This window comes from Macrotis lagotis, chromosome 8, assembly GCF_037893015.1.
Source record: "Macrotis lagotis isolate mMagLag1 chromosome 8, bilby.v1.9.chrom.fasta, whole genome shotgun sequence".
NCBI classification, from domain to species: domain Eukaryota; kingdom Metazoa; phylum Chordata; class Mammalia; order Peramelemorphia; family Peramelidae; genus Macrotis; species Macrotis lagotis.
Window position 1 is genome coordinate 106019803 of NC_133665.1, and position 24797 is coordinate 106044599.

At 38.1% G+C, this 24797-nt stretch overlaps 1 protein-coding gene across 2 annotated transcripts in view; it reads left to right on the plus strand.

Annotated features, from left to right (window-relative positions):
• The window catches only part of RNF123 (ring finger protein 123), a 122443-nt gene that overhangs the window by 10302 nt on the left and 87344 nt on the right, over positions 1-24797 (plus strand). For both annotated transcript variants that reach the window (XM_074197955.1, XM_074197956.1), the window contains exons 2-8: positions 2374-2485; positions 2853-2937; positions 6431-6510; positions 7182-7279; positions 7778-7832; positions 8159-8244; positions 24170-24256. In XM_074197955.1, coding sequence (XP_074054056.1) covers positions 2404-2485; positions 2853-2937; positions 6431-6510; positions 7182-7279; positions 7778-7832; positions 8159-8244; positions 24170-24256 — 573 coding nt within the window. In that variant the 5' untranslated portion in view covers positions 2374-2403. The remainder of the gene's footprint in view (positions 1-2373; positions 2486-2852; positions 2938-6430; positions 6511-7181; positions 7280-7777; positions 7833-8158; positions 8245-24169; positions 24257-24797) is intronic.

The window sequence follows — 24797 nt, forward strand, 5'->3', positions numbered from 1 at the left end:
GTTATTTCATGATGCATAAGCTAAAAGAACTATTTGTTATTAGGTAAAAAAATAGAAGATTGGTGAGACAAAGTTGGTAAACAAGAGCCAAAAACAATAGAACAATGGAACATAGTATTTTAGTGTTGGTAGCAATATCTTGGTGTTTAGACCAAAATTTTTAAAATTATGCCACATTAATTTTCAAACACTTGGGGAATGTTTTGTATGAAGGGGGAGTAGTGGACCCCAGGCAATGAAATTTTGGTTTGCTCATAGAGGATATAGGATCATTAGAGTTTATTGAACAGGAGAGTGAAATGATAAGATTTATGCTTTAGGAATATAATTTTGGCAGTTCTGTGGAGGATGGATCATAAAGTGGGAAATGTGTGGTAGGGAGACCATTTAGGAAATTACTAGAGTTGTGACTAAGTGAAAAGAAGAGAATGGATACAAGAGGTATCATGGAGGTAGGTGACTAGTTGACTATAGTTGTAGAGTGAGGAGTTGAGGATTACTCTAATCCTATAGATCTGGGTAACTGGCAGGATTGTGATTCCCTAAACAGAAAAAGGGACATTGGAAATAGGGGTGGGATTTGTGAGAAAGATAATGAGTTTTGGACAATACGAGTTTAAGATGCCAGAACATCCAGACATTTGTCTAGGAGGCAACTGGTGCTCTGGAGAGATACTAAGGTAGGCTGTTTCTCTTTATATAGGTATAGAGATAAGTGTTTGGGAGTAATCTGCATAGAGATAGATGATAGTTAAAAGCTTGGGAGCTGATGAGATCACTGAGACAGTGTCAAACCTTCTGTAACACCTAAAAGTTAGGGACTGGGTTATGGATTCACACCCTGCCACATCCTTTAGGTGTAATGGAAGAACGTGTCCCAACTTCCTTTTGCTTTTCTCTTTATACTGTCTTGGTGCAGTACCATCAAGGACTTGTCTCTTATCTCTTTCTTGCACAAGAGAGCTATTTATTTCCTTTACCACAAAAGAAATGCTTCAGACACAGTTTGTAGTGACAAATAGTCACAGCAGGAAGCATTGTGTTTTCACCTTGTTTCTACTCTTTGAGCACCTCACTCATGGTCTCTCTCTTCTGGTCAACCTTGTTGGTGGACATGTCCTGCATGAAGTCATTTCAGGGAGTTTCTCCAACAGGGCAGCTGGCACTGATTGAGGAACCCAGGAATTCCTAAACTCCCAAGGTAGTCACTAGGCTTGAAAAGTTTGTCTCTCTCCATTACTTTTTAGTCCATTGTGCTTAGGGGAGAACACACAGAACAGAAGTTGTGTCTAGGGTTATTTATGTCTGGCTTCCATTTAGTCTCTACTAGTTTTATACACACACACACACACACACACACACACACACACACACACACTTATTATGAACTTGACAGGCATCAACTGACACAAGCATTTCCATATGCAAAGGACAGAAAAAGAGAACTGTATAGAAAACCACAAATCTATGGGTAGCTTATTGTTTGAAAAGTATATATTCAAGGGGCGGCTAGGAGGCATAGTGGATAAAGCACTGGCCTTGGAGTCAGGAGTACCTGGGTTCAAATCCTGTCTCAGACACTTAATAATTACCTAGCTGTGTGGCCTTGGGCAAACCACTTAACCCCGTTTGCCTTGCAAAAACCTAAAAAAAAAAAAAAGTATATATTCATTGTAACATGGTAATGCCAGCACTACCCTACTAATTTTCGTCACCTTCTGAACTTCTACTCTAATCTGTGTATTTTTAGAACAAATTTATTTTTCCAAAAATTAGTTTTCATCAATCGTTTTTATAAGGTTTTCAGTTTCACATTTTTCTCCCTCTTTCCCTTCTCTCTCCCCTCCCCCTGAGAGCAATCTAATATAGGTTGTTCATGTGTAGCGATATTAAATATATTTACATATTAATTATGTTGTAAAAGAAGAATAAGAACAAAAAGGAAAAAGCCCATAAATATATAACAAATTTTAAAAATTGAAAATATTGAGCTTCGCATTCAGACTCCATAGTTCCTTCTCTGGATGTAGATGGTATTTTCTGTCACCAAGTCCTTTAGAATTGTCTTTATTATACTACTGAGATGAGCAAGATCCATCATAGTGGATCATCACATAATGTTGCTCTTAATGTGCACAATGTTCTCCTGGTTCTGTTAATATCACTGAGCATTTAACTTGTGTATTTTAAAAAATGATACTTCACTATCTCTATGGCAACTCCCATACAACACTTCCATCCTCTCTTCCCCCTCCCTCCCCAACTCCCCATCCTAAAATCCTTATTTGCAACAGATAAGTATAATCAAACAAAACAAATTTAGATTGTATTAATTGAAAGTGAAAAATCTATGTTTTGTGCTCCCACCCCCAGAATCACTGACTGTTCACTGAGAAATGAAGAATGACGTCAAAAGGGGCAGGCACCTCTCTCTCCCAAAAGAGTTTTAGGCTGACCTCTGATTCTGAGAAGCCCAAAGTCACAGGTGAGAATCCTGAACAAGGACAGGGGAAATCATGGAGGAGAGAACTCTAGAATAGTTGTTGACCACATTGCCAACAGTTATTAATGTAGCCACTTAGGCAGAAATAGTTTTGAGGAAGAAAAGATCTAGAAATGAATAAATAAGCCCAACAACCCCTGAATTACAGCCTTTCCTTTTCTCTAATAGCAGTGGGTTGTATAACTTGCCAAAATTATTACTCCTTCCTGCAAAATGTGATGATCTTTCCTCCCTTAGCTCATCTGGGGAGTAACTAGCCCAAATATGGTACAGTTGACTTAGCACCTTGATAACCATTATGACTTCCATTCACTTGTTTTTTTCCTCATTTGACTTCATGTGCTTACAGGTATTGTCAATGAAAAGTTACTGAATGACTATCTACAGCGTATCTTTTCCAGCCCAGACCAGGTCCCCACTACCACTACTGGCAGGTATAGTAGCTGTCTTTTTCTCTGTCAAGTATGGGGTTGGTTTGTGGTGGAATCATACAGAACTACTGTTAATCTTGGGACCTATCCTTCTGGGGGTGGGGTTAGCAGGTGTTCTGTCATTAACAAATGAATAAATATTCATCACCCTCTGTGTGCAAAACTTTGTAGCAGGAACTACAGCAAAATACACAAAAGGTTCCTTATTGGTCATTGATGAGTATGAGCTGTACCTTTACAATGAGATCTTTCTGAATTGCAAAACAATATATAGGTGTAGATACCGAAAAAGAATACCATTTTAGACTGGCACTTACATTCTCTTACATTAACAGCCAGATGGAGAAGAATAAAAAAGTTTGGCTTTTATTGTTTTTAGGCTACTATGGTATATAACACATTTCCTACCTTCTTCTAAGTTTCCATTCTGTATAGGACAATCAGGTATGCCCACTGTGAAAAGATAAATAGTGCAGGACAGTGCAATCTAAGTAAGTGTTCAGTAAATGGGACAGCCTGAAAGTGTATTAGGAGTTCAGCTGAAAGAAAAGTCGTAGGCTGGGGAGTCAGGATAGATTTTCCCAAGAAGCTGAGCCCTGGAAAAAGCAGTGTGGTCAGAATGCCAGCTGGGATCATGGAGGCCTCTTTTTCTCCTGATATTTCCCAGGAGCTTTGTGAGTAAATAACCATCTTCATAGATATTCACTGATAAGCTATTATTATTAACTTACATTTGTAGAATGACTTATGGTTTATTAAAATGCTTAATGTCTATGAGTTTTCATTTTCTCCATTGAGGTAGATTCTTTTTTTTTTTAAGGTTTTAGCAAGGCAAATGGAGTTAAGTGGCTTGCCCAAGGCCACACAGCTAGGTAATTATTAAGTGTCTGAGACCGGATTTGAACCCAGGTACTCCTGACTCCAAGGCCGGTGCTCTATCCACTACACCATCTAGCTGCCCCCTAGGTAGATTCTTTATAGGTGGTATTATCCTCATTTTATAGAGGAGGAAACTGAGGCTCAGAGAGGGGAAATAATAAATTGCTCAAGAGCTCAAAGGGATAGGTAACTATTGCCAGAGCCAGTCCTCCATTCTAGTTTTCCTGACTTGAAGTCCCATCCTATTTTTCCTATGGCACATTGCTATTTAAGGAGTCCTAGGGCAAATTTTCTTGAAAAGTGAAGAAGAAGCTATTTCCATTTAGTAGCCATTTTTAAGTGCCTACTATGTATTGAGTACTGGAGAGCCAAGCTCATTACATTGTCCCTGCTCTTGATAGACTTAAAAAATCTCCCTCAGGGAGGGTAAGGTACATGCTACAGGTAAATATGATATAAGAGAGGTTAGAGGAGCAAAGGATAGAGCCAGAGTGCTCTTCCTTGGGGGAAGCAGATATTATTCTCACCTGTATGAATTAGTATGAATTATTTTGAAAAGTGAATTTCTTAAGCATGAGGAGCCTAAATTTTCCAATACTGGGTTTACTTAAAGTGAGCTACCACTTCACAAGTGTATAGGTGAGTGACAATCCCAGCTAGTAGTCATTGCCATGCCCCACTGCTAGTATTAGAGTGGGATGTGTTAGCTTCAGAGCCTGAGAGGAAAGTTATCATGGGAGAAATCACATTCTTGTGGTGGGGATAGAGATGGAGAGAATTGTTGCCCATCTCACAACTCTCCTTTTGCATTAGCAATAAAAGGGGAATTGATAAAAACTGTGGTAGCAAAGTGTGAAAATTGCTGTAGGCAGGTTTTTCTGTTTGAAGAAGCCAGGTTAGATAGTTGGAGTAAGAGAAAAACTGCAGATAAGTATCTACCATTACTGGTCTGGCAATAAGTCTAAAAGACTAACGTTTTTTGCCACTACTGGGCCCTGTGGAGAGTGGTTTGGAGGATGGATGCCCAGAAATACATTGCCTGAACTCAGCTAAGGTTACATTCCTTCTTCTATTCTTAGATACTGAGTTCATGTCAGAGCAGCCAGGGAAGCTAAGAATAACACCAAGACCACTGAGTTAAGGTCACAGTGAACAAGAGGGAAAGCAGAGGTTACCTTTTCCCTGGGATTAGGGATTGTTGGTAATGTCATGCATGCCTGCCTTTAATATTTTAGGATTCACACTTGCAGTAGCTACTTGGTAGCTTGAGGGTTAAGGGAACTTTTTTTTTAAATCACCCCAGTTATATTTCTGTCTTCTCTTTTTTCTGGAAATGTCAAGGAAGAGTGTGTCAAGTAGTAGAAAGATGTTTGTATTTCTTTTACCATCTTCTTTACATCTGTCCAAGATTAAAAATTAGCATGATATTTACACTCCTATTACAGATCAGATCAGTGTTTCTCAGAAAGAAAGGAATGGAGCTTAACTTACATCAGGAATTTGTAGCATATATGCATATAAATATATACATGTGTGTGTGTGTGTGTGTGTGTGTGTAAAGAGGATTTTCTGACTTTAGATATGTCATTGAGTGACAGGAAGAATCTAGCCTCCTTATTGATCTGGGTTACTTTTGAGAGTAGCTCAGAGGGCAGCAAGGTGGTGAAGTGGATAGAGCACTGGCCCTGGAGTTACGAGTACCTGAGTTCAAATCTGGCCTCAGACACTTAATAATTACCTAGCTGTTTGGCCTTGGGCAAGCCACTTAAGCCCATTTGCCTTGCAAAAACCTGAAAAAAAAAAGTATAGAGAGTAGCTCAGACACTTTGTGTGGGATAGATTAAATGTATCCTCTATTTCTGCTTTAGTTCTTATGTTGACATTGACCTTGGATCTTCTCAAGCTTGTTATGATCTCAAATTCTTAGCATCTGATGCTTCCTTGGTCATAGAGAATAAGACAAATGGGGGAAGTATTAGGGAGACTGACTTAGATGATCCAAATGGTTTAGTGGAGAAATGGTGAGCCTTAGGAGGTGGTAGGGCTGACTTCAGGCAAATTCTGGTGACCACTTGTTAGGGACTCTTCCTCAGAGATCCCAGTGTCTCAGAGTGGGTGGCGCCTACAGAGACTACATGTAGCCCAACTAAACAAGACTGTCTTCTGCAACATCCTTGACAAGTAGACATCGCTCCATGCTTGCTCTCTCTCTCTCTCTTTTTCTCTCTCTCTAGTAAAGGGGACTCATTAAATCTGAGGAATCTTTACTGTTGAACAGTTCTAATTCTTAGGAAGTTTTTCTACCATCAGACCTAAACATATAAATTGGATTTTATGACCTTGGAGATCTCTTCTAACATTGATATTTTGAGATTCTATTTGTATATTTCTGGGACTTACTGCCATCTCTTTTAATCCATCTACTTACAGCTTCCTAGGGTCATTAGCATTTAGGGCATGTGGCTTCATTGGAAGGAGATAACAATACTTGACTGTCATTGGTATTTTGTGGTTTCTTTGGGGTTAGGGATATATGACTCTTATACCAAAACCCTTGCAGCTCAATAAACCCTGATTGCCTGGTGAAATGAATCTCCCTCTTACTCTCTTTTTCCAGAAAATCTCTGACTTTTCAGAATCTTCAGGAACATCTTGACCAACTACTGAAGGAGGAGGATGAACCTGAAGAGAGTGAAGGTAGCATATATTCCTAAGAGAATGAAACTCAAGCTTTCATGGTAATGATGACTGAGAACCAATTTTTTGCATTAAGTTCATAGGCAGAGTGGTAGATGAATGCTTTTAGACTGGAGCAAGGATCAGGATACTGCAGGACCTGGGACCTCTTGGGGGCAAAATACTAGAATAGACAGCCACCTGTACAGCCACCTGTTTCCTATAATGGGACCCCAGGAGAATTTTACATTAATGGAATGACTAGCTTGCCTCTTAAAACTTTCCCCTTCCCTACAAATATCCTTCAAAACAGATTTGGATCTCTCTTATTCTAGGATGTTCCTCATCGAGTTTTTTTCTTCTTTGGTAGACTTCAGAGTCTTTCTTTGGGCTTCTCAGAGAGGTTCAACTAGAGGAAACTTAAAGAAGTCTTGAATATTCTTAGATTTAGGGAGCAAGCCCAGGCTGGGACTATTGCTGAAATCTAAATAGATGATTCCATCATATACTGATTTCCTTGTGAAAAGTTGAGGCTTTGGAACTTGTCCTAAGAATGTCAGTCTGCTCTTAACCCAGCAGGTAAGGTGGTTTGTGACTGACCTATAAGAAGCAGCTCAGTCTCCTGCTTGGTTGAGTCTTTGGTTTTGTTCTGTATGATTTCTGCTGACTCTCCCATCTCTTGTTTGTTTCAGAACAGACTGTAGAAGGGCGACTTGGGCCATCCACTGTGGTCCTGGATCACACGAGTGGCTTTGAGGGGCTACTCCTGGTGGATGATGATCTTCTTGGGGTAAGTTTGGGGTTGCTGAAGAAGTGGAGAATGGATGACTTCTCTCAACATTAGGTGGGGCTGTGGTGGGAATATTCAGATAATGGCTCTCCTAATTTGGACCATGCTGTACCTTTTGCTTAGATTTGGACACTCATAGCTTGAGTCTGTGACTCATCTGGGCAAGGTATATGTAACTTGAAGGTTTGTGCTTGGGGAAGAAGGTTGTGAATCAAAGAGACAAGTTATACTGTAAAGCTAATCCTTCTTAACATTGAGGGACCTGGCTATGTCTGTCTGTTATTCTTGAACTTAGTGGTTAGGGGAAAGAATCACTTGAGGGTTTTGATCAGATCTCATTGAGATGATGCTTTGGCATCCCTTCCCTTGTCGAAGAGAGATTTTTTTCCTTCTCTCATTTAAATAGTTCTGAAGGGGAACCATTATTGTCTGTTGTAGAAAGGAGTATAGTTAGGGATTTATCTTGAGAATCCAAATCCCTTTCCTTCCTTGATTTAGGTTATTGGACACAGTAACTTTGGCTCAATCAGGGCTACCACTTGTGTGTATAAAGGTAAGTACCTTCAGCTTGTTGAAAGGAAAGTGATGGGGGTAAGGGATTTTCATGGGGTCTTCTTTCAAGGAGAAAGGTAAAGGCTGTCTTGTCTTGCATGCTGATTTTTCTGAGACCTTTGAGGCTTAGGTGCTATGTGCTAGTGTGGATTATTGAATATTAGATGAGGCAGGACCTGGAAGTATCCTGCAGCCTCTCTAAGTGAGACCTGCCAAGAAAAACTAAAGCCGTTCTCAGGGTGGTGGGGTGAGGTTCTTAGTGTGATATTTACCATAAGTATAGTAGCTCTTCAGGAATGAAACATCTTGTGTGTGGCTTCCTTCCAGGGAAATGGATCTATGAGGTGCTCATCTCCTCCCAAGGGCTTATGCAGATTGGCTGGTGCACCCTCAATTGCCGATTCAACCAGGAGGTATGTTAGCTTGGAGTGTTTATATTCAGTCTTTCCCCCTGGTTTTATAGTACCTCACTAGAACTTATTGGACCTAGTGAAAATAGAGGCCTCTCTATATAGATTCCACAGATGAGGAAACTAATCTTGCTTTGGGCCCTTTGATTTAAGAAAAACCAAGGTAAAGTTGCAGCAATAGGCCCTTTAACATTCCTCTCATAGAACAAACTCTGTCTTTACCCTTTTTTGCTCTGCTCTCTCTCTTGCCAGGGCTGCAGCAGTCTGTGAGAATATAATCCCAGACACTATAATATAATAAGCATTGCTTAAGTGTATAATGGGGGACGTTATATGCTTTATATTACACACATTATATTAAGTGTATAATAAAGTCCTATGGGACATTATTATGAGAGATAGAAAGCTTTGTGGAAATAAGACCTAGTCCTTCTCCTCATGGAGTTTCCAGAATATGATCCCTACATTACATAAATAACTTTTGTTGTTCATTTGTTTCAATTGTGTCTAACTCTTGGCGACCCCATTTGGGGTTTTCTTGGCAGAGATTGTGGAGTGGTTTGCCATTTCCTTTTCTAGCTCATTTTATAAATGAGGATACTGAAGCAAACAGGGTTAAGTGACTTGCCTAGGGTAGTAAATAGTAAATATCTAAGGGCAGATTTGAACAGGAAGATCTTTCTCACTCCAGGCCCAGCATTCTATCTATTGCATCACCTAGCTGCTTCATAAATAACTGTAATATATGATAAATAAGAAAAAGTCCCATTCTAATGTCTCATCTTCCTTTGGAGTTAACGCCAAAGAATTCTCAAAAGCTTTGCTGATAGAGCTCTGACAGGTTCTACTAAGCTGGAAAAAGTGAATATAGTCACAGTAGCAGACTGTCTACTGTAGGAGAACCAGCCTAGCTAATTCAGAGAGGGCTTTCATCAGTAGGTTGACTAGGACAGTCCACAAAACAAACAAAAAAAATACAAAATGTTCCATTTTTTTCATGAAACCCTTTCTTGCTTCTGCAGTGATGGTAGCAGAATAACCAAAAAAGAAAAAAAAAGACATAAAGTTCTCAAAATCATTTTTTAGACAATCTACCAAACCTTAACTACTAATTTTGGTATTAAGTATGAGAGCCTTGTTCAGTGATCAGTAAATCAGTGTGTTCCTGGAGGAACTGGACCATGTCATTATTAACTTTCTTACTATAAATGAAACCAGAATACACAAGAAGGTTGCAGCTAAATGGAAGGATGGCTTGCAGGTTCTCCTGGAAGAGACAAAGGAGTTGACCAAGTTGAGCTCATTGTGCCCAGAGGCATCTGATTTCCAGGGACACTTGCCTGCTTCCTTTTGCTGCTGCTCTTTATGAGCATTAACAAAGAGAGTACTATGAAGAACTCAAAAATATTTTCGAAAAAGAAGTCATTGATACATGGAGGCTTCATTCTTCATGAAGGTGAACAAAGATAAGAATAGAGAAAAATTCATTGGAATATATGGTTTCAAATGAATAAGAAACAAAAAAAGCAAAGGTTTATAAAATACTCCAGAAGCATTCTGCCTATATGTTGGGCACATTTATCTGTAGAATGGGGAGATTGATATCCAGTCCCTACTTCCCAGAGCTATTGTGAGGATCAAATAAGTTAATAATTATAAAATTATTATAGTACCTAGCACATTGAAAATGCCATATGAATGTTAGCTATTGTTGTGGTTATTCTTTTTAGCGCTCTCTTCCAGATAAGAGTTGAAGAACATTGAACATGGCAAGCACTAAACCATGCTACAAAAAATGACTAATCTTAATAGATGGGAAATGACTAGTTATTAGTGTGAAAGGCATTTCTGAATTAGCATGGGTAGTTTGTTGCTTAGTTAGAGCAAAGACTAGAATTCACACCAAACCATAAGAAATTGTTGACAATTATACTAATTCTATTCCTGCCTATTAAAAAAAATTAACCATTGATTTAGCATTTGGTCAACACATTTTATACATTATTTTATTTGCACTTCATCCCGTGAGGAAGATCCTGCAGGTCCCTTTTTTGCAGATGAAAAAAAGAGGATCAGAGTGCTTGCTCTTGGTCACACAGTAGGAGAGTGTCAGAAGCAAGGTTTTTTCCCCCTGACTTCAAGTCTAGCTTTCTTTCTACCATTCCATCTTGCTTCTCTCCAAAAAGCTATAAACACTCAAAAATTAAAGCTAGATAAAGAAAAAGATATTGATTGCTTTTGCCTATAGAAGCTTAACCAATGTAAGTAACAGTAACTACAGTTAGGAGTCATTAAACCTCCTCAGCCATCAGATTCTTGATTTCTGTCTGAGGAGGGACACGAAACCCACCTAGTTTTGAAAATAAACATTTGAAGAATGTTCTAGAGGAGAATATAAACAATTACAGAATGTTGTGATAAAATAGGGATGTGAAGTGGATGAAAAAAATGAACCTGTGAAAAGTCAGATCATCCTTAAAGCATTTATAGACAAAACTGAGAGAATAATAAATGCACAAAACTGCCAGTATTTCTATACTGACTTATTTTTGTCACATTAGACAGAAAAGTCCCTTATCTTTGGACTCAACACCTCTGTTTCTGATGTGCTATAAGAGGAAGTGAAAATGTCACTTAAAAATGAAGTTGAAAGTAAAGAAGGTAAAGAGAAAAAAAAAACAGTATGTTCAGTGACTGCAATAAAATGCAAATGAAAACAATGAACACTGATCAAATCTGCCCTGCCAGTATGCACTGTACATTCCACAAGCATTGCCTTCTTAATTTTACTTCTTTTAGCTGCTTAACTTTGTAAGATGCAATGAGGTTGGATAAAGTTTAAATGACTGCCCCTTTCAACATCAAAAGAATAAAGAACTACTGACATTGAATTGAAGGCCAAGCTGGCTGCCTCTTTCCATTTGCCTGTTCTGGCTAGTTTGGGTCCTGGTGGCATTTAAATTGTTTTGTTTTTTTTTAAAGCTTGCATGTTGGTGAAAAGAAGAACCGGGTGGGACTATAGTAAATCTTCAAATGGATTTAGTTATTGGAATGTACAGTTTTTTAAATAATGCAAATAAAAGTTTTAAAACCTGAAAAAAAGGAAACTGGGCATATATATTTAGCAAGAGTTCACACCATTAGGAGCATTTATTAAAACCGACTATGTATTTTATTAGATGCTGGGGATGATAGAAAGTTGACCTAAGTGCTGCACTGGTATCCACAGAATATTAAAAGACCTTGAGAAAGGCTTCCAGCACTTGGTTAGTTTTTCTATAGTGAGTATGTAGACTAGAATCTCACAAGGAAGAGAAAGTTTTGATGGATTGGGAGTTCTCCCTTTGGAGGGAAATAACTACAGTGAAAAGATCACACATCCATTTAAATTTAAGTTCACTAGAGGCACAAAACAAAGTGTTTCATGGGCCAGAGAGAAGGTTCATTACCACAAGGAAAGTAGCATTTGATTTAGGCTGAAAACAGAATAGAAATTCAACAAAGAAGGGAAGGGAAGTTCATTCCAGGCATTGGGATTTCTGTCTTCAAATATCTGAAGGGCTGTTAGTTTGATCATATAGGATAATGTCTAAAAGACTGATCTTGTCCTTTATGGGCAAAGTTGCAAAGACTCAAATAAGGAAGAACTATTTAACAATTAATCTAACAATTAGCTGTTCCAGAGTGGATTGGCTACCTCAGAAGGTCCTAAAATCACAGAATTTTAGAGTTGGAATAAGAACTGTTTGGTCCAACTTATATTTGAAAAACAATCCTTCCCACAATAGACTCAACAAGTGGTCATCCAGCCTTTGCTTGTACATGCCTACCTTCACCTCCCAAGCCAATCTGTTCCATTTAGGCATAACTCTTAATAGGAAGTTTTCCCTAGTATGAAACCTCAATTTGCCTGTTCATAACTATTACTATTTGTTTCTGATTTTGCCATCTTGGGCTAAACTAAGCAAGTTCAATTATTCTTTTTTTACAAGAAAGAACTTTTGATACTTGAACATATCTACCATGTTCCTTGAGTCTTCTCTGTTCTAAGCTAAGCATACCCAGTTCTTTCAATCCATCCTTCTATGGCATGGATTCACCTCCCTTTACCATAATCATTGTCCTTTCCTGAATGCTTTCCAGTTTATCAGTGTCCATTTCCAAATTGGCATCTCAGATGGAACATGGTACTTCAGATAAAGTCTCTTAATGAAGTGCAAGCTATATATCACAATGAATCAAGCTAGTTCCCTAGACCCTCTTAGATTTTTTTTGCACATAAACTACAATTCTGCCATTCCTCCCCTGTCTTGTACTTGTGAAGTACTTGTACTTGTGAAGTCTGTTTTCACATTTGTTCCTTTCATAATTTGTGCCTCTTATGTGTTGAATCTTTTGGAATTCTTTCAACTAACTTGTTCTATCTTCTAGCTTTATGTCATCTTCACATTTTAAAAGCATACTTTCAACTAAGTAAGGGATAGGGAACTTTTTTCTGCTAAGAGCCATTTGGATATTTATAACATCATTCATGGGTTATATTTAGCCAAACATTTAATTAATTCACCCCTTAAAAGCTCCTAGATTTATTGAATTTCAAGTCTGCTTGCAGTTGCTTTGGCAACACCAGACCAATGTGGTCTGCAGAATGGAGGTTCTCTATCCCTGATCTAAGTCATCAGTAAAAACATTTCAGTAGCATGAGGCTAAGCATAGATTCCTGGAGAATTCTAACCCTCTTTCCATAGTGATATTGACTCAGTCATGATTATTCTTTGGTTTGACCTTTTATTTTTTTTTTTGAAAGATTTTATTTTGTTTTACAATTCCCCCCCCCCAATTCTTGCTTTCCTTCCCCCCACCCCCCACAGAAGGCATGCTGTTAGTCTTTACATTGGTTCCATGTTATATATTGATCTCAATTGAATGTGATGACAGAGAAATCATATCCTTAAGGAAGAAAAAATAAAGTATGAGATAGTAAAATTATATCATAAGATAATGATTTTTTTTTTCTAATTTGAAGGTAATAGTCTTTGGTCTTTGTTCAAAGTCCATGATTCTTTCTCTGAATGCAGATGGTATTCTCCATTGCAGATAGCCCAAAATTGTTCCTGGTTGTTGCACTGATGGAATGAATAAGTCCATTAAAGTTGATCATCATTCCCATGTTGCTGTTAGGGTGTACCATGTTTTTCTTGTTCTGCTAATCTCACTCAGCATCAGTTCATGCAAATCCTTCCAGGCTTCCCTGAATTCCCATCCTTCCTGGTTTCTAATAGAACAATAGTGTTCCATGACATACATATATCACAGTTTGTTAAGCCATTCCCCAATTGAAGGACATTCACTTAATTTCCAGTTTTTTGCCACCACAAACAGGGCTGCTATAAATATTTTTGTATAAGTGATGTTTTTACCCTTTTTCATAATCTCTTCAGGGTATAGACCCAGTAGTGGTATTGTTGGATCAAAGGGTATGCACATTTTTGTTGCCCTTTGGGCATAATCCCAAATTGCTCTCCAGAAAAGTTAAATCAGTTCACAGCTCCACCAACATTGTATTAGTGTCCCAGATTTCCCACTTCCCTTCCAACATTGATCATTGTCCTTTCTGGTCATATTGGCCAGTCTGAGAGGTGCTATCTCAGAGATGCTTTAATTTGCATTTCTCTAATAAGTAATGATTCAGAGCAATTTTTTATATGATTATGGATTGCTTTGATTTCCTCATCTGTAAACTGCCTTTGCATATCCTTTGACCATTTGTCAATTGGGAAATGGCTTGTTTTTTTGAAAATTTGACTCAGTTCTCTGTATATTTTAGAAATGAGTCCTTTGTCAGAAATACTAGTTGCAGGGGTGGCTAGGTGGTGTAGTGGATAAAGCACCGGCCTTGAAGTCAGGAGTACCTGGGTTCAAATCCGGTCTCAGACACTTAATAATTATCTAGCTGTGTGGTCTTGGGCAAACCACTTAACCCCATTTGCCTTGCAAAAATCTCAAAAAACCAAAAAGTTGTAAAAAAGAAATACTGGTTGCAAAAATTGTTTCCCAATTTACTACATTTCTTTTGATCTTGGTTCCAGTGGTTTTGTCTGTAAAAAAAGCTTTTTAATGTAATCAAAATTATCTAGTTTTTTCTTTTCTTTTTTTTTAGGATTTTTTTTAGGATCCTTTATGTGGTTTTTAATAATTGGCAAGGTTTTTTTGGAAACCATTTCTATTCTTTTAGTGCTTATCCAATGATAAGGTCTTGGTATTATATATATAATTTAATTTTTTAGCTAGATTGGATATTAGACTTTTATTAGAGATATTTAATACAAAAAAATTTTCTCTACCAAGCAATTTCTTTTGTTTTAGTTACACTTATTTTGTTTGTACAAAAGCTTTTAAATTTTATATAATCAGAATTTCTGTTTTTATTTTTTATTAATTGCCACTCTTCTTTTGGTTCTTCTTTTAGAAAAAACATCCCAGAAAAACAATACTGAAAGACAGCCAGATTGATTAATTGTAATGACCAGTTTCAGCCCTTCAGAATTGATGTCAAAACATACCTCATTTCTTTTGGTAGAGAGGTGGGGATTATAGGAATGAAATATTCTTTACACTGTCACCCATGGTTGCCATGTTGGTTGGTTTTTCTTTGTTATAAGTGAGATTCTAATGGTAGGAATATGTTGGGAAATGACTATGGTATTAAAAACAAAAACAATAACAAAAATTTTAAAAAGAATAATTTTCTTCCTAAACATGGATTTAAAAGTCATCTTCTACCATCTTCTTCTACCTAAAAAAAGATATAATCTTTTTATATTTGGGCCTTATATCTATTTGGTATTTATTATGTGTATAATACAAGACTGTTCCAAGGTTATTTTTTGCCAAAGTGCTTCCTAGTTTTCTCAGCAGTTCCTGTCAAACAAGGCCATTTCTCTATGAATTTATATCCTGAACTGTTGAGTAGCTGTTCAGTTGCTTAAATGAAGCCATACTATTACTTTATGATTCTAGCTTCCTTTAAGGTTTTTAAAAAATTTGCTTCTTTATTATGAACTTAATGATCATTGATAAACATTTTAATACACAAAACCATAAGAAGATTGTATATAAACTTGTAAATTTTTGTTATATACAGTTTTTGTTCTTGTTTTTGTTTTTAGGTTTTTGCAAGGCAAATGGGGTTAAGTGGCTTGCCCAAGGCCACACAGCTAGGTAATTATTAAGTGTCTGAGGCCAGATTTGAACTCAGGTACTCCTGACACTCCAGGGCCGGTGCTCTATCCAGTGCACAACCTAGCTGCCCCTATATGCAGTTTTTAAAAATATATATATTGAATTTAGCAGGGCAATAGCATTGTCCTGTTTGCATGACCTTTTTGTCTTCTACTGGAAATTTTTAATGTTTTAATCTATTTTCTTCCCCCAGTTACTCACCCTCACCACACAAATAGAAACCTTGTCTTATAAAATATAAGTATAGACAAGCAATATATATATATATATATATATATATATATATATATATATATATATATATATGATATGTGTATTCAGATCATGCCTGAAAATGTCTGATTCTGTATTTCTAGTCCATCACCCAGGAAGCATGTATCATCACTAGTCTCTTCATATCATAAAAGGTTACTATATTCATCAAAGTTCTAAAGTCTTTCAGAGTTATTTCTCTTATAGAGTAGTAGTTTAAATTATTCTCTTGGGGGGGGGGCAGAGCCAAGATGGCGACAAGAGAGGATCATCTCTTAGGTGCTCTCTTTTAAAACTTATAAATTAAGGACTCTAACTACATTTTCAAGAGACAGAATCCACAGAGGATCCAGTGAAGCAGTCTCCAACACAAGGTAACCTGGAAAAGGGTGGAAAGGCTCTGTTCCCCAGGGTTGGAGGGGTAGCCCACCAGAGCGAAGGAACTTCAGCCTCCTGGAGGCAGCCCCAGAGCGCTGGGAACCACGGCTCACAGCAGCGAGGGCAGTTTCCTGATCTACACCCTGGGGAACACCAGGCACAACTTGGGGGATCAGCGGGGGACCTCTGCCAGAGTGAACATGTGAAGCCCAGCCCTCAGGGCACACAGTGAGCAGCTTGGTCATGGCAGCCCAGATCCAGGAACCAGAAGCAGAAGCCGGTAAGCAGGAGCCCCCAGGGCATGAGTGCTGAGCCTAGTCCTCTGTCCCTGGAATGGGACTCCGGGGTTCTGACCACATTCAGATCATAATCACAGTCTAGGCCCCCCATAGAACAGCAGGGCCCCCCACCTCAGCCCCCGTGGCAGAGGGGTGAGCTTGTGGTCATTCACAGACCAGGAGGGAAGACAGAGCCTCACACATGGGGATCCTTATGGGGATGTCCCATTAATACTCAGAAGTTCATGAAGCACCCCAAAACCAGGCTCAGGCTGGGGAAATGAGTAAGCAGAGAAAAAAAGAGAAACACCATTGAGAAATACTTTGCCTGTGATCCCAAGAAGGATCAATATGCTCAATCTGAAGATGAGGAAGTACAAACTCCTGCATCTAAACACTCCAAGAAAAACAAAAACTGGGCTCAGGCTATGACAGAGCTTAAAAAAGACTTTGAAAATCAAGTGAAGGAGATAGAAGAAAAATTGGGGGAAAAAAATGAGAGAGATGGAGGAGAAACATGAAAATGAAGTCAGCAGCTTAGTCAAGGAGATCCAAAAAAATGCTGAAGAAAATAACATGTTAAGGGGAGGCTAGGTGGCGCAGTGGATAAAGTACCAGCCCTGGAGTCAGGAGTACCTGGGTTCAAATCCGGTCTCAGACACTTGATAATTACCTAGCTGTGTGGCCTTGGGCAAGCCACTTAACCCCATTTGCCTTGCAAAAAACCTTAAAAAAAATAACATGTTAAAAACCAGCATAGGTCTAATGGATAAAACAGTTCAAAAAGTTATTGAGGAGAAGAATGCTTTAAAAAGTAGAATTGGAAAAAAAAAGCAGAATTGGCCAGATGGAAAAAGAGATAAGAAAGCTCTCTGAGGAAAACAAATCCTTCAGACAAAGAATAGAACTGAGGGAGGTTGCTGATTTTATGAGAAATCAGGACTAAACACTTCAAAACCAAAAGAATGAAAAATTAGAAGAAAATGTGAAACATCTCATTGAAAAAACAACTGATATGGAAAACAGATTTAGGAAAGATAATTTAAAAATTATTGGAATACCTGAAAGTCATGATCAGGAAAAGAGCCTTGACATCATTTTCAAAGAATTACTACAGGAAAATTGCCCTGATATCCTAGAAGCAGAGGGCAAAATAGAAACTGAGAGAATCCACTGATCTCCCTGAGAAAGAGACCCCACAAAAAACAACCCTCAGGAATATTATAACCAAGTTCCAGAACTCCCAAGTCAAAGAGAAAATATTACAAGCAGCCAGAAGGACACAATTCAAATATCGTGGAACTGCAGTCAGGATCATACAGGATTTAGCAGCAACTACATTAAAAGCTCATAGGGCTTGGAATATAATATTCTGGAAGGCAAAAGAGCTTAGAATGCAACTGAGAATCAACTGCCCAGCAAAACTGAATGTCCTCTTCCAGGGGAAAAAGATGGACTTTCAATGAACCAGGGGAATTTCAAATGTTCCTGTTGGAATGGCCAGAGCTGAACAGAAGGTTTGATCTTCAAATATAGGACTCAGGTGAAGCCTAGAGAGCAGAGGAGAAGGGTAAAGACTTAACTATAATGAACTACATGTATTCCTGTATAGAAAAAATGATACTGATAATACTCATGAGCCTTCTTATTTAATAGAGCAGGTAGAAGGAGCTTTTATAGATGAAGCACAGCAGAAAACTGAATTTGAAGATACATTGTGGTGTAAAAATTTAGACAATAGATAAAAGGGAAATTTAATGGGAGAAAGAAAAAGGAGAGGAGGAATAGGCTAAGATATTTCATATAATAAGATTTTTTTTATTACAATGAGCTATTGCAGTGATATGGAAGGGGGGAAGGCAAGGGAAAATGAGGGACTCTTCGCTATCATCAGAGGTGGCTAGGAGAGGAAACAACATTTTTACTCAATGGGGTACAAACATCTGGAGTAAGAAGGAAAGAAGGGGGACAGGGGAAGGCGAGGGGGATGTGAGTGATGGAGGAGAGGATGGACCATGGTGGGAGAGTGGTCAGATATAACACTTTCTTTTTTTTACTTCTTGCAAGGGGCTGGGATTGGATGGCCTGTTCGGGTCCATAGGGCCAGGTGGGTGCTGGGCCTAAGGGGTAGTATGTAGGCTCAGGGCCTCTTGGCCCCAGGGCTGGGGATGTGTCTGCTGTGCCACTCAGCAACCCTACAGCAGAGACAGAGTGAAAGGAGAGAGAAAATATAGTACATGGTAGTGGAGAAGTTACAAATGGAGGGAGTTGTGATCAGCAATGACAATAGTGGAAAAATATGGAAGTAACTTTTGTGATGGACTTATCATAAAGAATGTGATCCACCTGCGACAGAACTGGTGGTGTTGGAACACAGACCGAGCACATTTTTTATTATTATTATTTTGGGGGGGGGGTTGCAGGGCAAATGGGGCTGGGTGGCTTGCCTGGGGCTGCACAGCTGGGTGATTGTTGGGTGTCTGAGGTCAGATTTGTACTCAGGTGCTCCTGGCTTTAGGGCTGGTGCTCTGTCCACTGTGCCACCTGGCCATACCTACAATTGTTATTTTTTATTTTAATTTTAATTTTTTTCTCTCCCCTTTATTGCTCATGTGGGTCTATATTTTTAGGGGGGGAGGGGGTATTATGTTTATATGTTTACTCTTAAACAAGAATATTTTAGTAATGTATAAAAACATTTGTACAAAATAAGAATAAATAAATAAACAGGGAAAAAATTATTCTCTTCCTCTCCTCACCTCATTCTGCTCAGTTCATTCAAATCTTACCAAATTTCTCTGAATCTGTCCATTTCCTCATTTCTTATAGTCTAATAATACTTTTGGGTCAATATACCACAATTTGTCCAGCCCATCCTTGAGTATTAGATACCTACTATGTTTCCAGTTCTTTGCTGTTCCAAAAATGTGCTGCTATAAACACTTATGGACATATGGGCCTTTTCTATTTGTCTTTGGTCTCTTTGGTTAATTCTAACAATATTAATTCTGCTTGTGCAAAATCTATTCAATTTAATTTCATTGAAATTGTTCACTTTTATCTTCTGTTATCAATTCTTACTCTTGTCTAATTAAGAATTTCCCCTCAGCTATAGTTGTAAAAGGTATTCCTTCCTTTTCTTCCGGGGTTAAGTGGCTTGCTCAAGGCCACACAGCTAGGTAATTATTAAGTGTCTGAGACCGGATTTCAACCCAGGTACTCCTGACTCCAGGGCCGGTGATGTATCCACTGCACTACCTAGCTGCCCCTCCTTTCTTTTCTAATAAAAAAAATGACCATTTATATTTAGTTCATGCATCCATTTGGAGCTTATTGTGATATGTGATATGTGATATTTACATATAACTTAATTTCTGCTAGTTTTTCTTGCAATTATTATTGTATCAGGGAGTCCTTATTCTGAATAATTCATTTCCTTGGCTTTATTAGACACTGGACTATTATGTTCTGTTGCTTTCTGGGTCTTATTTATCTAACCCGAACCATTGATCAACTTTCCTATTTTTTGATCAGTACCAAATGATTTTTAATAATTATTTTAGAATTTTGCCCGGAATCAAATAAAAGCTCATTGATCTTTAATTTATAGTCTTTAGCTCCTTTCCCTTTAAAAAAAAATTATGACAACGTTTGCCCTTTTAAAGTTTGATAGCACCTCTCCCATTCTCCTTGATCTTTCAGGGATTACTGAAACTGATTTAACATTCATATCTTACTGTTTTTCTCCAAAATACTTTGAGGTATTATTGTTCTTAGTGACTTGAACTAATCTAGATAACTATAGATTCTCTTTTCCTTTCTCCCTGCTTATCTTGAGCTTTACCTCAGCCATTTTTGTTTTGACATTTCTAATGCCAAAAATCATTCTCTATGGTAGAGTGAAGAGTTAGAGAATAAAAGTTCCTTGTTCTGCCTTCTTTATGTTATCCATCCATTATCATCTTGCCCCCAATCCTGAAAAGGAGTTCTCTTCTTTCTTTAGTACTCTCTTTTTTTCCTCATTGTAACTAAGAAATAGCCCTTTTTGTGTCTGTAAGCTTTCCTGCTTAGACTCAACTCATGATGAGGTGCTCCTGACTATTTTGACAGGACCTTTCCATGTCTTTGTATTCATTTTCTGTTACCTACTCATTCAAACCTGCTCATGTCTTTAACAAACACAAGGTGATTGCAAATTCCTTATGCATCTACAGTGGTCCCTCTGTTAGGAATTGTTTTCTTTGTTTCTTCAAATTTTCAGTTTTGAGAACTTCCCTTCCTACCTGGGCAGGCTTTCTCTCTGAGATCTTAATTCATAGGATTTTATCCATCCTTTTTCTGAACCTTTTGAAATGTCTTTTTTCACAATTTAGGATGTATATTAATTCAAAATTGACTCTCCTCAGCTCATTTTGACCAGTTCATTCATATCTTACCAAACTTCTCTGAATCTGTCAATTTCCTCATTTTTTATAATACTTTTCTAATAATTATGATAATTTTTTGGGTCAATATATCACAATTTGTCCAGCCCATCCCTGAGTATTGGATACCTGCTATGCTTCCAGTTCTTTGCTGTTCCAAAGTATGCTGCTATAAACACTTATGGACATATGGGCCTTTTCCCTTTGTCTTTGGTCTCTGGTTAATTTTTACAGTATTAATTTTGCTTGTGTAAAACCTATATAATTTAATGCCATTGAAATTGTTCATTTTATCTTCTGTGATCAATTCTTGCCCTTGTTTAATTAAGAATTTCCCCTCAGCTGTAGTTTGTGAAAGATTATTTCCTTTCCTTTTCTAATAAAATCACTTCACCTCTGTTTGTTGACATTTCCAATGCAAAGATTTATTCTCTATATTAGAGTGAAGAGCTGGAGAATAAAAGTTTGATAGTTCTACCTTCTTTATGTTGTCCATTAATTATCATTTTGCCCCCAATCCTGTACAGAAGTTCTCTTCTTTCTTTAGTACTCTTTTTTTTTTCCGCATTATAACTAAGAGATTTTGGACACATGGGCTTTTTCTCCCCTTTGTCTTTGGCTTTTTGGGGGTAATTCTAACTATTAATTTTGCTTGTGCAAAACCTATTCAATTTGATGTCATTGAAATTGTCCATTTAAAAAAAAGAAATTGTCTGTTTTATATTCTGTGATCAGTTCTTACTCTTGTTTAAGAATTTCCCCACAACCATAGTTGTTCTCCACTTTATGAATGAGAAGGATTAAGAGGTTAAGTGACTTTCCCAAGGCCCGCCCCCCCCCCCCCCAGGAAGGAAATAGCAGAAGCAGGATTCAAAGTCAGGTCTGTAACTCTACTTTCAGTACTTTCCAATGCTTCATAATATGCCTTCTCTTAGAAATCTAGATCTGGAAGACAGCTTAGAATTAATCCAGTCCAATCCCTCTTCTACAGATGAGGATACAGGGGTCTGGCATGGTTGCATAACTGGTCTTACATTCTACTTAGGGGATATAATTCATTAAGTAAATATAAAAGATATTCAAAGGAAATACAAAGTAATTTGGGAGTGGGGTGGGGGTGCTGGTAAGGACTTAGTGAGGGGGTTGCACTTGAAGGGAGGCACATTTTCTAAAAGGGAGAGACAAGGGTAGAGAACTTTGTAAGTGATGGACCATTGTTTGTGGGCTTCCCCCAGAGAGTGGGGGAAGGGTACAGTGGGCAAATGGGAGGGGAAAACTTTTTTCATGTTTAATAATTTATTTCATTTTTCCAATTACATGTTATAAAAGTTTTTCAACATTTATCCACTTGCATATTTATGTTACACATTTTTCTACAACCCTCCCTTCTCATCTCCCACTTCCCTCAGCAACCAAGTTGAATAAAAGTTGTACATGATCAATTGTGTTTAACATGTTTAAATACTAGTCAATTTTTGTATGAGGAATTAGGACAAAAGGAAAAGAAAGAAAACCATAGGATAGGAATGAAAAAATAAGAGAAATTTTTAAAAAGTGAACATAGTGTCCCTTCAGATTCTGTGGTTTTGTTCCCCCCCCCCCCCCAGATATGGATGGTGTGGCCCATAGCAGGTCTCTCAGGGTTGTCCTAGATCTCTGAACTCCTCAGAGAAGCTACATCCATCATAGTTGATCAACTCACAATGTTGTTGTTAATGTGTACTATGTTCTCTTAGTTCTGCTCCCTTCACTCAGCATCAATTCATGTATTTCTTTCCATGCTTCTCTAAAGTCCTGCCATTCATGGTTACTTATAGAACAATAGTTCTCCACAATATTCATATACTATAACCAGCCATTCTCCACTTGATGGACAGCCTCTCAATTTCCAATTCTTTGCCACTACAAAAAGAGCTTCTGTAAATATTTTTGAATATGTGGGACTTTTCCTATTTTTTTATGATTTCTTTTGGATATAGGTCTAATATTGGTATTGCTGGACCCAGGGGTATGATCTTTGGGCATAGCTCCAGATTGCTCTCCAGAATGGTTAGATTAGCTCACAACTGTGCATTAAATATGCATTAAATGCATTAAATCCCATCTTCCCACAAACTCTCCAATATTAATCATTTTCCCTTTTTGTCATCTTAGCCATTCTAATAGGAATGAGGTGGCACCTTATAGTCATTTTAATTTGCATTTCTCTAATCAATAATAATTTGGAGCATTTTTTATATGATTATATATCATCTTTAGTTTCTTTAGTTTTTTTCATTTGAAAACTGCCTGTTCATATCCTTTGACCATTTACTAATTGAGGAATGACTTGTAACCTTATAAATTTGATTCAATTCTCTATTTAGAGAGAAAGGAACTTAATGTTGATCTACAATCTGCTGTGTTCCAGACACTGTGCTAAGCACTTTATAATATAATCTCATGCCATCCTTACAGAGTAGGTGCTATTAATATTCTCAGTTTACAGTTGAGGAAACAAAGGCAAAGTGATTTGTCATACAGCCAGTAAATATCTGAGGTCAAATTTGAACTCAGATCTTCCTGACTCCAAGCCCAGCACTTTAACCTTCTACACCTAAACTTCCTCAGGGGAGTAGTGTGAAATAATTTTGAAAAGACGGACTAGATTTTGAAGGGTTTTACATGTCAAATGGAAGAGTTTGTGTTTATTCTGGAGGCAATAAGAAATCCCCAGAACCTCTTGAGAAGGTGCTTTAGGAGCTGTGTGAGGATGAACAGACTACCTGACACCTTATTTGTATTGTTTTTTAAATATGGTGTCAGGCAGTCTGGGCCTGATGGAGGATGGTAGTGGTCATGTTTGAGGAGAAAAGGGAATGGAGGGGAGAGAGAATGTTGAATTGGCAGCTGATTGTATATTTGGGGGTTGAGAAGAGTCAGCAATTATTTCTTTGAGAAAGTGTGCGACTGGGGTAGCAATAGGGAAGGTGGGTTCTGCCCAGGTGGTCATAGGCCTGCTTTCTTGGAGCATCTGAATTCCCACTGTTTAAGCTTCTACATCCTTGAACTGCAGAGCTGGTGATTGCAGATGCTGAGACTGCTGCAACTTGGTGCTGTGTATTTCTCTTGCTCATGACTTTATTTGTAACTCTCTAATGCACTTATCCTGTATTATTGTATATTATAACCATGTTGCTATCTTCTCCCATTTCTAATCTAATGTACTCCTGGAAAGCAGATCTCCTATGATTTAGTTAAATTTTAGATCCCCCAGTAACCAGGATAGTCTCTGCACAGAGCACTTAAGAAATGTGTATGTTTGCAGTGGGGGAAAGAACACTCATGTCTTCATTGGTTTTTTTTTCTATGCAGGAGGGAGTTGGAGATACACCTGACTCTTATGCTTATGATGGTAACAGAGTGCGTAAGTGGAATGTGACCACAACTAATTATGGCAAAGTGAGTATCCTCCTTGAGGTTGGGAGAAGTAGGTACTGTAGTCTGGCTATGGTTCTTTAAGTCCTCTCTGGAGAAGTATTCCACCTTAGTTTTTGGGCCTCAAACAAATGGCTTTAATTCCCCTTCTCCACTCTGCCCCCACCCCCACTCCCCCCAAGCTAGAGCTTTATGCTTTTTCTGACCTTTAGCTAATGTTTATGAACCAGCCACTCACTCATCCTACTGTATCTTCCTGTTCCCATAACTCCCTATCTTTCCTATCCTAAAGCCTATGCTTTCAAAATATCCCATAGATAGAGGACTGGGCTCAGAGTCAGAAGTTGGGGTAACCAGTGCTCAGGGGTTCCAGTTAGTAGAGACTGATTTTAGGGGCAGGAAGTAGGCCTTACTTATAGATGGTGGGAGTTCCCTTAGTTCCTTGACTCTGTTTCAGGCTTTCTTTGGACCCAAGTATTGTTTATTGTTAAGACTTATCCTGAGTTTAGGCCTTCAAAAATTTCAGAACCCTTCCCTGTTCTGGAACCCAGCACTTTAATATAGG